At 42.5% G+C, this 16228-nt stretch overlaps 1 protein-coding gene across 9 annotated transcripts in view; it reads right to left on the bottom strand.

The window, feature by feature from the left end:
- The window catches only part of PLXNA2 (plexin A2), a 627239-nt gene that overhangs the window by 229093 nt on the left and 381918 nt on the right, over nt 1–16228 (bottom strand). For all 9 annotated transcript variants that reach the window (XM_061632052.1, XM_061632055.1, XM_061632053.1 and 6 more), the window contains 2 exons: nt 4109–4232; nt 2583–2736 (listed from right to left, as the gene is read on the bottom strand). In XM_061632052.1, coding sequence (XP_061488036.1) covers nt 2583–2736; nt 4109–4232 — 278 coding nt within the window. The remainder of the gene's footprint in view (nt 1–2582; nt 2737–4108; nt 4233–16228) is intronic.

Here is a 16228-nt window from a genome sequence, read left to right as displayed (position 1 = left end):
TACCCAAGAAACCACTTCTTATCTCGTGTCCTGTCACAACACCTAAGGCTGTACTCACACGGCGAATGGCCATGGCTCTGTGGCAGAGCATCTGCTTTGCATGCAGGAGGTCCCAGTTTCAATCCCCAACATCTCCAGGTAGAACTGGGAATGCCTTGTCTGAAACCCTGAAGAGCTGCTGACCATCAGTGTGGCCAACACTGAACTAAATGGACCAATGGTCTGACTCAGTATAAGGCAGCTTCGTATGTTTTATTTATTTATAAATATATTTGTATACTGCTATTTCATTTAAAAACATCAAAGCAGTTTACAATTTTTTTAAAAAATTACACTAAAAACCATTAAAAATTCAGTAAAAACAGAGGTCAACTGTTGCAAAAAGACATCTTCTTAACTGACTGCATAAACCTGGTGGAACAGAAAGGTTTTCAGCATGCATTTAAAAGTTAAAACACAAGGTGCCAGCTGAATTTCTGTTGGCAGAGCATTCCAGAGAACTGGGCCAATGACACTGAAGACTCGATTTCATGTTGATATTATATGAGCCTTGCTAACTCGGGGGATGACCAAAGCTGCTCCTGCAAATGATCTCAGTGATGGAGCTGGGATATACGGGTTCAGGTGGTCCCTAAGATACTCTGGACCTAAGTTGTTCAGGGCTTTGTAAATTAATACAAGGACCTTGAACCTGGCTTGGTAGTGGATGGGCAGCAGCTTGCACCTTTTCCACACACCACCCCAGTTTTCCAGGGATAATACTGATAGTGTTGCATGGTGTGAGGAGTGCCATTGTTGCTGGAATTTCCATGACAATGGGGTAACATGAAGACTGTGTCCAAGACTGGCAGGTCATGCCTTCTTGATTTTTCCACATATGTGCCAGGCACCTATTACAGGAATGTGAACAAAGTTACTCATAGAGCTTCCAGCAAATTATGGAAATCTATTCCTCTGAGGTTCCAAAGTCAGTATTAAAGGGGGAGGAAATGAAATAATCAGAAAGTGAATAAACTAGTCAAACTACAACAGGAGTTTGCACTGAGCCCTGTTCAGAACTTCCAGGCTTGCCTGAACTTATGTGAATACTCATTAAGTATTTTCTGCATACCAAACAGTTAGAAGGAAAATATGGATACTTGGAAATCAGCCAATGAGAAAACAAGTTTAAAACAATGAGCTGTTTGGAAATGGTGTAAGAGAGAACTTGACAGCAATGGCATTAGCAAAGTAACAGCCCAAAAAATAGAAGGCTTCTCCACCTACTCACAGTGACTGAGTCAGACTTCAGAGAACGAACACCCACACTACCTCCTTCCTTATTCGCCTCAAATAATAAAAGACTGAGACCCCTAGTGATACATAAGCCCAGAAAGCAGATGGCTTGAAGAATGACTTTTAAATGTGTGGGGTGCATAAAGTTTGGTAAGCCTTATTTGTGGATGATATCCCTTTCTTGCCTTCTCTTTGGACATAGAGCTTTGTCTACCAGAGAAAGTCCATATGCTCATAACCACACTCATTTACAAGAGGCATTCTTAAAATTACAGTACCCACTCAGCAAAGTAGGCCAGTCTGGTACCCCAAGGTTGCCCTACTAGACAACAGCCCTAGATAAAGTCTGAACTTTCAGCACTTGCTAACTGCTACATAACATGCAAATTGTTGTTGTTATGTGCCTCCAAGTCGACTATGACTTATGACGACTCTATGAATCAGTGACCTCCAAGAGCATCTGTCGTGAACCACCTTGTTCAGATCTTGTAAATTCAGGTGTGTGGATTCCTTTATGGAATCAATCCATCTCTTCTTTGGCCTTCCTCTTTTTCTACTCCCTTCTGTTTTTCCCAGCATTATTGTCTTTTCTAATGAATCATGTCTTCTCATTATGTGCCCCAAAGTATGATAACCTCAGTTTCATCATTTTAGCTTCTAGTGATAGTTCTGGTTTAATTTGTTCTAACACCCAATTATTGGTCTTTTTCACAGTCCATGGTATCCGCAAAGCTCTCCTCCAACACCACATTTCAAATGAGTTGATTTTTCTCTTATCTGCTTTTTTCACTGTCCAACTTTCACATCCATACATAGAGATCGGGAATACCATGGTCTGAATGATCCTGACTTTACTGTTCAGTGATACATCTTTGCATTTGAGGACCTTTACTAGTTCTTTCATAGCTGCCCTTCCCAGTCCTAGCCTTCTTCTGATTTCTTGACTATTGTCTCTATTTTGGTTAATGATTGTGCCGAGGTATTGATAATCCTTGACAAGTTCAATGTCCTCATTGTCAACTGTAAAGTTACAAATCGGTAGATGCTATACCAGTGGTGGACAATCTTTTTGGACTTGTGTGCCACAGAAGTCAGTGATAGGTGCCACTCTAGTGTCTTTGTCTGTAGTCTACTGGGTCAGGGACTAGATAGCAACACAGTACTGGAGAGGCAGAGAGAAGTGTAGACCTAAGCCTAAATCTAAACCTAGTCAAGCCCACCAGCTGTCCAACTCCTGTTCTTTTGTGCCACAGTCTGTGCAATGGGTTTACTACCTATGTTGTACCCCAAATGATAAGTCAGCTCACCCTGGTCCACAGGTATGGCAGGGACATCCTTCGATGCTGGTGAAATGCATACAATCTGGTTGCCCAAAACCTGGCCTTCAACTTCAGTGAGGTTTCCAAATACACAAGTGATACCAGTCGACAGGTCAGGTGCGTCTCTTACCAGCAAGCTGAGCTACAACAAAAAACAAAAACTATAGAAGGAAAGAAAAGAGATCACCACCTGACAATGCATAAGAGAGAAGGGAAAAGGCAAGTGGAATATTAATTCTCTTTCTTTCTTTAAGGGAGGAGAAGCAAAGACGCAAGCTGCTTTTCAACAATTTCCTAAGTCATTATACAGCATCTGCAGTTGCTCCAGTGACCTAAAGCATGATAATACCAGCAGGCAGAAGTGGAACTGACAATTCTCTCATAGCTTCACAGTGCAAAGTTTTTAATAAAACTGCAAGCATCTCAGCTTTCAACCTGGGGAACTTTTGTGCACTAGCCATTTGGAAATACAATGGAATTAGATTTTCCATTCAAACTCAGAGGTTGATCAGTAAAAGATATCTCCTTAGGGCCTATTCTCATTAACCACTCAGATCCCTATACACGACAAGTACATTTTTGTTGACTTATAGCTACTGGTGAGACACACTGTGGTAATAGAGTAGATGCCAGTGCCATAACAAAACTCAGCAAAGACTGGCTTTTTCTCCACCACTGAGAATATACAATGAATACACTGTGAATACACTCACCAAGGCATGCAAAAAGACAATCACCACTGAGTTGCATGTGGCTGCTTCAGAGCTGTGGCACCTATAGCTGAAAGTTAACGATTCAAACTGCAGCTTCCACACTCTGAGAGGATTATGGAGTAATATAGGAACATAGGAAGGTGCCTTATACCGAGTCAGACCATTGGTCCATCAGGCTCAGTATTGTCTACAATGACTAGCAGCAGTTCTTCAGGCTTTCAGGCAGGAGTCTTTCTCAGCCCTACCTGGAGATGCTGGAACCTGAAACCTTCTGCATGCAAAGCAGACATTCTACCATTGAGCTATGGCTCTTCTCCAAGTTCAGTAGGCCTTAAATCTGAGCCAGTGCTGCAACTGTCAACACTAAGCATGATTTTAAAGCCAATTTTATAATTAATAGAGGGTGGGTTTTTTTTGGAGGGGGGCGGGTTAGCCATACAGAACAAGCAACCTTGCAGTGAGGATCTTCTCACAAGTCTCAGTTATGAAAATGAGAAGAGATTAGATCTCTCTCCTGCTCTGCCTGCCTCAGTGCTTTGAGGGGAGAAGAACAATGCAAAAGGGTATTTATTATTTTGGCCTACAACGCAGCCTTCACCAGCAGGTGCTGGCTGAGGTTGACGGGAGTTGTAGTCCAAAATATCTGGAGGAGACTAGGTTGGTGAAGGTTGCTAAGTATTAGGCAAAATCCTTCTTGTGTCATTTTCTGAGACAAAACATCACACTTTTGTGGAACTTCAGAGAATGAGCATAGGAAACATTGTTTAAACAAGCAAGTCATCACCTGCCATGGCTACATACCAGAAGGCTATGCTCAGAAACTGGGATGCTGCTGGGTTGCACAATGATACTCATACACTGCTTGATGCTGGCTGCAAATCGATATGGTTCATCTGCCCGCTCACACTTGTCCCTCCGGGAACACCTGATACCACAAGGACAGGATAAAGTAAACAGATAAATAGGACTCCCAAAATTTGTTCATATAGCCTTGCATTTGACCCCCAATAGGAGCCAAAACCAAACGATATAGAAGTATGCTACAAAAATGTTCACAGCTGTGGAAAAATTAATCCTCGACCAGCCATTCCCATCTGTACAGCAATAAGATGTTTAAGAATATTTTGCATACACTGACCATTCACCTATAATTTCTTCTGTGAATTTATCTAATTTGAATGTTTGCACATAGGAGGCAAGAGCGCAGGGAGCATGTATTCAGTTATAATATAGGCTTCCTCCATCCTATTGCAACACCTTCCACTGGTCAACTGTTTTGGAGGAAAACACTAAACACTACATCCCTATTTAACTGAAGTACTTCCTCATTGGCACATATTCTGAAAGGTACATATTCTGAAAGGGCAAATAACACTTTCTCCACTTCACTGATGATTTTAACTCATCAGTCACATCCTGCTTCAGTTTCTGCAACATCTAGAGAAAGGACTACCAGTCAATATGCAGATATCTCAGCTAAGGGGAATCCAAGTCTGGCACATCAGGGAGTGAAAATAAGCTGAGACCAGACTCATCTGTTGAATAAAGAGCAGGGGTAACCAATAAAGCGGATTGTGGCCTATCTGGTCAATAGAGCAATTTTATTTGGCTCCCATTGACCTTATCAGATTTTAATCAAGGTTGTGCTCGTAAGGAAAATTGTTTTCAAAATGAGAGATAAGAGAGACGCCACAGCTCGTTATAGCTCCCTTTGCCTTTTACACGTAATGTCCCAGGCATGACTGCATGCTTGTGCTTCATAAGTGTGACACTTTTACTGCTACAACGTGCTAACTTTACTGTAGAGTCTGATCACTAGTACACTGGCCTGTGTGTGTATTTGGACCATTCTATGGAAAACTGAGTAACCCCCAGACTGTAGAAACTCTCTAGCCCTTTTAGAAAAATGTCATATTTGTGTTTATTTGGCATTCATGGCCTGGGGCTCAGAGTGGGCTAAATATAATATGTACTATTTTTTGTACTGAATTAAAAACACAGTCCTGTACATGAATATTAATGTTGTGCAAAACCTCTGAAAGAGGCTCAAGCTATGGTAAGTGTAGGGCAGGAGCAGCCAACATGGTGCCCTCCAGATGTTGCTGGACTACAACTCCCATCAGGCCCATGTAGCATGGTCAATAATCAAGGATGACAGGAGCTGTAATCCAACATGTGGATAGCACCACATTAGCTACCCCTGCTGTAGGGATAGTCCAATGGCATAGTAGATTATCCTCTCCATTCCTTTGCTGTCTGAATTTAGTATGTGAATTATGGCCATTCTCAATAGATATAGATGATGCAATGAGAATTAGGGAAGAAAATACTCTTGCAGGAGGGTGTGGTGCCAATGGTCTTGTTCACCGCCCAGAGAGCTAATGCTAGTCGGGTGGTATATAAATCTAATAAAATAAATAAATAAATAAGAAGGCTTTGGTGCACCATCCTCAATGAGTCCTCCTTGAGCCAAGTTATTGAACAATTACAATCCAGTTGCTAATATGCTCTTATGAGGTAGGCTGGTGGATGGTCAATTTCAGCTGTGCTTAGAAGAAATGGATTAGCTAGACCCATTTCAATGTTGTTTCAGGACTGGGTTTAGCACCGAAATGCTTTGGTTGCCCTAGTTGACAACTGTACCGATTGATTATTTCAATCCTGTTTATTCTCCTAGATCTCTTGGCGGCTTTGGTATCATTGAGCAGCTCCTCTTGGAGCAGCTCTGTGTAGTGGGAGTTCAGGGCAAAGTGATATGCTAGTTTTGCTCCTGCCTGCAGGATTGTTTCAAGAGGGTAGCATTGGGGGACATTTGCCCAGCCCTGTAGCAATCATGCTGCAGGGTGACAGAAGATTTCATTCTGTCCCCCATGCTCTTTAACATCTATATGAAGTTGCTGGGAGAGTTCATTTGGGGATTTGGAGCAAGGTGCCAACAGTATGCTGATGATATCCAGTTCTGTCTCTCCATTCCATCTGAATCAGGTGAGACAGTGCAGGCACTGCAGGTGCCGAACCAGTGTCTGGAGGCACTAATGGGCTGGACAAAGGCCAAGAAACTGAGACTGAATGTTCACAAGATGGAGTCTCTGTTGGTGGGCAGTTCCCATGTCCAGGAAGTAGGGAGGTGACCTATTCTAGAATGGCTGGCATTCCCCTTGAAGGAACAGGTGTTGTCCCGTCCAGAGTTGGACCCAAGAGGCTGAGACGCTGGTGCAAGTAAATCTTGTTTTATTAGAGTAATGGATACATCAAAAGCAGTGTGCTTCATAGAGTTCCTACAATAACTCACTATAATTTCCTAACAACACTTTAGACATGGTCTGCAACGTAAAAGAGAATTGACGCAACACCCCCCTCCAAACTCAGCAGACTTATATAGGGGAAGTTTTGGAGCGCAATCTCTCACTCCTTCGTACCCCCGCCCTCTGACCAGTACGCTTTTCCCGCCGTCGAGAGCGAGGTGAAGGGGGGCAAACTTCCAAGGGCTCATCTGACAAAACAGGGTCCTTATCAACAGACAGGGAAGTAGAAGGCTGGGAAGCATGAGACATCTCTAAGTTACAGGTGGACAAAGGGGGAGTTACTGCTCTTTCGGAATCCTCCCCTAACGGCTCCAAGAGGGTGTTCGGAGGCTGAGCACTATCCTGAAAGGGGGAGGGTTCACCCGTGGGAATTGGCGGAGCATCTAACACACTCCCTTCCTCCAAGACTGGAAAAGACACAACAACAGCTGGACCTTCCGTGCCTTCTGGCTGTGGAGGCGCCTGCAATTCATGCCTTCCCCCTCCCTGCTCTTTGAGAGACAGCGGAGGCTCGACAGGTGTATCGCTTGGGGATACAGTTCTGTCACTGGCCACAGTGACTAGGGGTGCCTATCTTCAGTTTCTGTTGGTTCACTAGCTATCACCATTCCTGGTGTGGGATAGCTTGCTATAATGATCCATGCTCTGGCACCTCATGTCTAGATCACCCTAATGTGCTCTGTGTGGGGCTGCCCTTGAGGATGGCTCTGAGGCTGCAGCTGGTGCAGAATGCTGCTGCTTGGTTAATGAATGGTACTGGCCGCCTGTTTGCTTCCAGTTGCTTCCAAGGTATTGATGTTGACAAACAAGGGCCTAAATGGCTTGGGGGCACATGCACTTCATGGAATGTATCTCCTGGTATGTGCCAGCCTGACCATTTAGATATTTGAAGGGAGCCCATATCACAGTCCCACCTCTGAGGGGTTGTGACCCAAGCTAAAGCCTTCTCAGTTGTATCGCCCTCTTTGTGGAGCTCCCTGCCTCTGGAGGTGTACCAGGTGTATTTAGTGTTCCAGTTTCTCCAGTTACTTAAGACACATCCCTTCACCTGGGCCTTTGAGTTCTTTTGATATTGTTCTAATGAGGCTGTGATGTTCCTCTATTAGTGTATATACGGTAAGTGCTGTTTGTATAGGAGATACATGGTAAGTGGAATGAAAGAGGAGGGGGGAGTGAATGGGCAGTAGAATGCTGAATGATTGGCTGAATGTTTAAAATGGCTGACAGTATAAATGGAAGGATGTCAGGTAAATCTGGGTGGATGTGAGGTGGAAGGTGGATGTGAGGTGGAAGGTGGATGTGAGGTGGAGTGTGGACGTTAGAGGGTTGTTTGGTGGGTTTATGAGAGGAGAGTGTGGAGTTCGGATTAATACTAAGACCAGTACCTCAGGAATAGATGTAACCATATGCTTAAGTGCCTTTTAAAGAAATCTTGTTATCTTTGTTATTAATAAATACTTTTGGTTTACCAAAGGCCTGATCCTTGGCTGGGGTTTCACAGACCAGAAGGGAGGGTAAGCTAAATACCAAGGCTGAAGATGACAAATGGTGGCAGCGGGGAAGGGAAGAATAACACCACAAGTATTCAGAGCAAACCAGAATTATCAGCATTGATACAAAGGGATTGGGACAGCTTAAGCACGCAGTCACAGAGGTAACCTGATAGAGAGACTCAGGCAGAGTCTCTGGGAATACTGGTTATAGGACGTGACTGGTGGTGCCGCCTAGCAGGGGGATCTGTTGAGATCTGTGCTAGAGCGGGGAGAGAAACCATAAAAAAGGACAGTCCGGACTGGTGGAGTCCCTGGTGGTGCCTAGTGACAGGCAGTAACCACGAGCAGGTAGGAACCTGACAGGGAGAGCCAGGGAAGGACCGTCACAGAGGCCTTTTAGATTGTCTGTTAGTATGTATTCACATGTTGCTTTTTGAAAGTGATGAGTTTTTTGGGGGGGGCTTTTAACTTTATTGGTTTTATTAGCTATTTGTGATTATGCAGTTGCTGCTATTACTTTTAAATCGCTCTGTGATTTTTATGAACAATTTTACATAAGTGAAATAAATAATAAAAGAAAAATAAGTGGTTTCCAAGGCATTCAGTGTCCAGGGCTCGGACAATTATTCTCTGAAGGCTTTGGAGCCCTCAGCTAAAAACAGATTTTCTGGTAAGATAAAGTTCCCATTTTTAATGGAAAGTCAATGGAAATCTCTGGGGATGCAGTCTTTAAAACAAACCAACAAACCAACAGTTATCTATGTTAATGCCTAAAATTAGAGCTGACTTTGTACACTAAGCAGTTGGAAATGGAATCTCAGTTATGGAGGCTGAATAGCCAACACAGAGCTCTGTGTCTACCTGTGGCCCCTTTTTCTAGTTTTTAGCATTAGAAATTGCAGCCATGCATACTTAAAGATCTGAATGCTAGTGGAAGGCAAAAGCAGTACAACACCTACACTTTAATTAACAACAAAATCTGTTGCTAATTAATCTCCTTCTGAGACAGGTGAAGGGTCTTGAAGCTTGGATTCCTCTTCCCCACACTGGAGACCCCAGAGCTAAGGCCCGTTATCATGCTTGAGTCTCCCAAGCACTACCCCCCCCACAACTTTCCTCCTTGAACAGAAGCCATTACTTGTCACATGCTGAGTTATGAGTGCTTCAGCTGGCTTGTGCTGGACACCTGGCTCATCACCAAAGCCATTTCATTTGAGAAGGCCCCCAGCGTGGGCTGAAACTCTCGAGCTCCTATTAAAATGAAGAAAAATGGAGAGAAAAGGCTAATCGCCCCTCCAGCTTTCCATTTTCTTTATCATGAGAGGCTAAGAGGTCACTGAGCACACCAAGAAACAGCTCTGATAAAGTCAGTAGAAGAAGAACTGCTACTAAACAAGCACCATAGATGTTGTAGTTCTGCCTGCAGCACTATTCATTGCAGCAGGGTATATAACAAGGCAGATGATAAGGATGGAGCAGAAGGCCCAGATCAAAAGGTGGCATTTCATAGTTAACGGTCTTGTCCAAAAGAGGAAAGTAAAGCAAATTTATTTGCTAGATTTGGAAGGGGGTATTTCAATGATGAAGTTTGCTTTCATGCTCTTTGTGCAAATGATCACTGTTTCTTTTGAGGGGATAGAGGAAGAAAGAAGAAATTTTCTATCAAGACTGGGGTGTAATGTAACCATGTTATTTTTGGGGGGGGGCTTGGCTTATTTGAATGATCTGGTGTATTTAAATACCCACAAGTAAATATGGCACAGTGAACTTTGGTTGTGCCTGTCCTAAACTGCTGCAAGACACTTCTATATTCTCAGGACGATAGACTAGTCTGCTAGTAGTTTTCTAGAATGAAATGGTCTTTAGATCCCTTTCACCCTTATGTCCTGTGATTCCATGGCAAACAGTGTAATTTAAGAGTGTGTATAAAATATTCCTTCTGCCTGGGTGTTGTCAGTTTGTCCCTTCTGCAAGTTGTTTAAGAAGCTGGTGTTTGATTTGATATGGCAAATGTAGAGCTATCTTTTAGCCATTTGGTGAACCAGTTTTATATTGTGTATTAAAGGAACATGGGAACTAGTACTATGTAAAGTCCACCAGGCACAATGTTTTAGCATAAAATCAGTACTGACTATGGCAGATGTAGCCAATGTGGTGACCCCCCCCCCCAAATGTTGTGTACCAACTCCCACCAGCGTCAGCCAGAATGGCCAATGGCAGCTCTAGTCAAAAACATCTGGAGAGTGCCACATTGGCTACCCTGGAGTATGGCATAGTTATGAATAAATCCTGAAAGATCCTGGAGTCCCACACTAGCACTTTATGTGTTTCTACTCCTTCTTCAAACTATTGTTAGAAGCATTTGTTGCTGAAAGTCAGGAGTAGCCAATGTGGTGCCCTCCAGATGTTATTGAACTACAGCTTTAGTCATTACTGACTATTGGCTACGCTGGCTGGGGTCGATGGGAGTTCTAGTCCAACATCCAGAGGCCCCCATGTTGGCTTCCTGTAGTGTAAGTGATGCAAGAGGATTTCATTTTCCTCTTCCCATTGAGACCAGATATACTGGAAAGGATGCACAAAGCAAAAAGAGAGAGGTTTTGCTGTTATTTATTTAATATTTTATTTAACAAAATTAATTTACTGCTTGATTGTAGAACCTCAAAGCAGTTTACAAAAAGTAAAACAAGCATTACAATTATAGGACAAAGTTAAAAAGAGGTCTTTAAAAATTCAAAATATAATTACAATCAACAGTTAAGCTAAAAACAGATTAAAACACATAGCTTCTACATGTCTGGATAGGCTTGCCTCATCAAAAATGTTTTTAGCAGGCGCCAAAAAGCATCAAAAAGCAGTGAAAGCATCTGCCTGATGTTAATAGACAGGGAGTTCCAAAATGTAGGTGCTGCCATGCTAATAGATCAACTTCTTACAAATGCAAAATGAGTAGTACGTGGCAGTGCCACTTCTTCATATCAAGCTGGTCAAGTGGGCATATATGGGGTAAGGAGATCCCTTAAGTAAACTGGTCCCAAGCTGTTAAGGGGTTTATATACCAATAGTAACATCTTGAACTTGGCTCAGTTATTCTTCCTTTTGTGATGGCTGAATGCAGTCTTGGATAAAATGTCTACATATGCAGACTGCTCAACAAAAGGTCTTAATCTTCCAGTGACAAATGTGCTACAGATGAATTGACAAGAATGGCTCACAAAACCAGGAATCTTCACTGAAAAACCATTTGCTTCTTAATAGCACTCGGCAATGGGGTGGGGGAGCACGAACCATTTTCCCTTTGCAGACAGACACAGTGATACCTGGCAACTGATACCGCTATTTTCTCCCCATACCCTCCTCCTTTACTTGAATATAATGGACCAAAATATGAATGCTGCCAAAGAAAAGAATTATTGTGTTTTAAATGAGATTGCTCTAAAGTGTGCTCTTGACTGGAGCCTTTATCTCACTGACTTGCTGGAATGGCTCTTTTTTATCATACTATTTATGGCAACAGCCCTAACAGAGATAAATAGGTCTGGAGACAATAACATAAACAGCAGCATATGGAGGAGCCCTGCAGGTTATACACCCCACTGGACCAAGAAGACTCTTTAGCAGTCTCCTTGTGGGCACTATCTGCCACCAGCACGACAGGGTGGCTAATGCAGGAGGAGGAAGAGGAGAAGGAGGAATAAAACTTTCTTTTCCATTTTAACCCAGAGACTCTCACCTTCGTAGGCACTTCAGGTGCTGGATACTTTGCACACAGGACAACTTTGTTTCCTTCTATTTTTGTCTGAGATTTTTAAAAAAGAGATTTTATGGAAGCAACACTTAAGCCTTGGCGTTATTGTCAAGGCTTTCTGAACAACAGCTTGCAAGGGAGCAGAGATGCTACTGAATACTGCTCAAAGCAAAATCCAAGGCAGGTTTGGAGGGTTCTGCTCACATGGAACATTAGCAGGAGTCTAAAACAGAGCTTGGAAAAGTTACTTTTTTTGAACTACAACTCCCATCAGCCCCAGCCAGCATGGCCACTGGATTGGGCTGATGGGAGTTGTAGTTCAAAAAAGTAACTTTTCCAAGCTCTGGTAAAAGTTGTGATGAGATGAACAATAGTTCGGAGAGGCCTCTGGATATCTTTGTTGCCACAGGATTTTGCTTTGATGAAATGAGGGGGGAAGGTTTTTTTTAAAAACACATCAAGATTAGCAAACTTTCACTCATCTTTAACTGATAGCGTTCAGTGTAGTCACCACCATATTCCCTGTTTGAGGTTTTGTGTATTAAACAGCTGTGTTTCAGGTGGTAATTCAACAAAGCAGTTTTCAACAACCCTGAATTTCCATTCCAGGAAAAAATGTCACAATCCTGGATAGGACTTGCACACAAACATTCCGTAAAATGTTTGGGAACCAGTTCACTTTTAAAAAAGAAAAGAAAAAAGATCAACACTAAATGGATGGACAGCTTTAAGGTGGGCTCTCCTTTGTTAAAGGTCATTAAGCAAAGGCTGAACGGCAACCTATTAGAGATGCCGTAGCAGTGGATTCTCTGCTTCTTTGAGGTCCCTTCCAGCTCTATGATTCTATGAGCCATCTTCTTTCTGGTAGAACTCCTATACCATGCTGTCTTCTTGTTTCTGCTTCTCAATCAACTCCATACTCTGCCCTCTTAATTTAGTTAACCTGTTTATGGGGCCTTTTCCCACTCAACTTCCTGGCTTTTACCATCCCCATTTCTAACAACAACATTCAGCCCCCTAGGCATAGTGTGAGGATTTTTCCACATTCCAGCATGCTCTCCTTTCTTCAGCTTCCCATTTCCATCTTCCACCACCAACTTGTCTGTGTGGAGTAATGAGTACTGCTCCAAATCCTGAAATAGGCTATTTTGCATTTTGTACTATTTGTACAAAAAAATTGTATTGAACTCTGTGCATGCATCCAGAGCTTGGAAGAAGCGAAGTGCATCTGTGCATGCACTATTAAATCAGATGTGAACTCTGAGGGCTCCAGCTGAGAGAATGGCATCTATGATGCACAGCATGATACATACAATAGCATGACACTTAACAGAGGAGAGGTGGTGACCTGTAAATCTGTTCAGTGCCTTTATGCAAGGGATCACAGCAAGCAGCCTCAAGCATAAAAAAGGTGGCCATAACATGATGCCACCACCCCAAATTTCCACATTCTTATCTGTATCAGCCTAATAAATGCAATGTGAACAGCATGGCTTTGACTTCCAGCCTCTTCTATACAGAGCGTTGAGGCAACTGACCCATTTGGCAGAGGCAACATAACAATTAGAGGCAAGAGCTGACAACTGAAATACAAACATTCATGCACTGAAAGCCCCCAAGCAAACAGGAGAGGAGTTTTGGAAAAGTAAGATCAACACAGTTATTCACAGGTTCAGACTAGGCTTAAAAATAATCAGTGCTCAAGAAAGACACTTTTGAGGCAAGGAAATTCTAAAGAGAGGCTGATAAAATACGATTAGACTGAACAGAGCCACTGCAGCATGTTTTTTATACACTTGCAACTCCATGCTGTATTCGTCTGCCTTGGGATCACCAGGTTTTTATTCTGATCTGTAAAACTTACAAAGCATCACATCTTGCATTTCATTTCAAAGAATGGAACCTCACTGGATTCTGGGGTCATACTAAGTGTAATGATAGAGCTGGGAATAAGGGCTCGAGAGACTGAAATGTTCCTCTGCCATTCTGTGATGTTAAGTTATCACTATTGATATAATGGTGCTTCATCAACTCATCCCTGCTGTGTTCTGTCTCTGGTAATAGAGACTTGGAAATGTTGCAGCTGCATTGTAGAATGCTCTCCCCTGTGAAGGTGTTCTGTCTATATCTATCCTTAACTTCAGAATACAAACAAAACCATGCTATTTAGCTAGACTTTGACATCTGAAATGTAAGACATTTGAATGCCAGATTCAAAGTGTTGGTTCTTACCTATAAAGCCCTAAACGGCATCGGACCGCAATACCTGATGGAGCGCCTCTCTCGCTATGTACCTACCCGTTCACTACGCTCGACGTTGAAGGCCCTTCTCCGGGTCCCAACCCATAAAGAGGCCCGGAGATCAACAACTAGATCTAGGGCCTTCTCGGTGGTGGCCCCCGAACTATGGAATGCCCTCCCAGGGCATCTTTTCGGCGCCAGGTAAAAACTTACCTTTTCGCCCAGGCTTTTTAAATTTTGTAAATTTTTAAATATTTTAATTTAACATTTTAAACTTAATATGATCTTAATTTAAATCTCAATGGCAATTTTATTAATGTTTTATAATTGTACTATATATATATATATTTTCCACACTTGCTCATATTTTAATTGTGATTTTATTTGTTGTACACCGCCCTGAGAGCTTTCTGCTATAGGGCGGTCTAGAAATGTAATTAAATAAATAAAATAAAATAAATATATTTTGAGATCAGGGATGACTCACTTGCAGCCCTCCAGTTTGCATCAGACCCAGCCAGCATGTCTTACAGTCAGGAATGATGGGAATTGGAGGCCAACAACACCTGGAGGGCCACCAGTTAGGCACTTCCCATTTGAGATGCTGTTTAATATTCTGCTCTTGCTTTTATTTTTTAGTAGTGTTCAATCTGGTGTGTCCATGGTTCTTTGCCCCCCCCAAGTGTTGTGTGATTTGTTGCCTGTATTTTATAGTTACTTTATGCTTGCTAACCACTTGTGTGAGGATGGGAAGGGGAGGGCCTTCTTGCCAAAAAGTAGAATGAATGAATGAACATACATACATGTGTGGAAAGAAGCAGTTATTGAATCAAACATTAAGCAGAATGATACAACAGTCTGGGCACAAGTTAACCCTATCAGAGCCTGCAGCCTCCTACTTTATCTCTGGTATAATGAGCATCAAAACCTTGATTTTCCCAGCAGATGTTGTAATGAATAAGTCTTCTGAAGCACGTTGAGAGTTTTTGAAAATAGCAGTCACAATGTTTGCAGGAGACCAGGCTAACTAAACTATTAATTTCTTTTTCTAGTATTAGAACATATGAACCTGGACTACACAGTCTCAAAACATTTTCATTCTGGGCCCCTGCAGGTCCAGAAAAAAGAATAGCTGACAGTGCAATCCTATGCATGCAAATTATCACTATGTCCACAGGCCTTATTTCCTCGTAAGTGTGTTTAGGACTATAGCCTGAGCGTCTGCAAATGTAGCAAAGACCAGCTCAGCAGCAACAGTCACTAATTGTGTTGTAGCCTGTGTAGTAAAAGAATGGACTTAAGGCATGCTTTAAGACAACGGTAGTCATTGTGGTGCTTTCCAGATATTCTTGGACTCCAGCTTCCATCAGCCCTAGCCAGTATGGCCAGTGGTCAGGGATGGTGGGAGTTGTAGCCCAACAACGTTCAGAAGCCACCACATTGACTAAACCTGCTTAAAGATATCCATTGGATAAGTCTCCGGAGGGGGAAAAAAAGGCTTGCAAAAAGAGGTAAATCCCAATATCATTCCAGGGGGAACAAAGGCAAAGCTGCCTTGGTTGCACTGGTAGAACAAAGGAAAGAGGACAGAAAACAGACAATCAATATCCACTGAGACAATCAATATGCATCCAGAGGCACATAAATTAGTCTAAGATGGCCTAAGCCCCAACAGTTTCTCTACTAACGTATAGTTGCCAGTGCCAGTGCCCTAACAACTCTCTATCTAGTGAGTTCAGCCTTGTATCGTGAGAATCATGGCAATAGGAATGTTGCAAAATGTGATCTCAAGAAGCTTCAATTCCAAAACTGAAGGTCTCTTTCTTCAGGGAGGCATCTCAGCACCTAAGCCTTAGAAGAGGACAACAAAAAGGGTAGAACAAGAGCCCTATTCCAAAAGATTAGAGAAAGTAAAGGGAAAATTAAACCGAGAGTAGGGATGCTGAATAATCAACAGGGGAACACACTGACTGACTGAGATGAAATAAAAGGAAGATGGAAGCAATACACTGAAGAACTCTATAAAAGAGATGCAAGGATGACAGATTCATTCACAGAGGAACCGTATGATGAAGAACCAGAAATTCTAGAATGTGAGGTGAAAGCTGCTCTTAAAAACTTAGAAGAAACAAAT

The sequence above is a fragment of the Rhineura floridana genome, chromosome 6, assembly GCF_030035675.1.
Source record: "Rhineura floridana isolate rRhiFlo1 chromosome 6, rRhiFlo1.hap2, whole genome shotgun sequence".
Lineage (NCBI taxonomy): Eukaryota > Metazoa > Chordata > Lepidosauria > Squamata > Rhineuridae > Rhineura > Rhineura floridana.
This window is presented reverse-complemented; position numbering and strand designations above follow the sequence as displayed.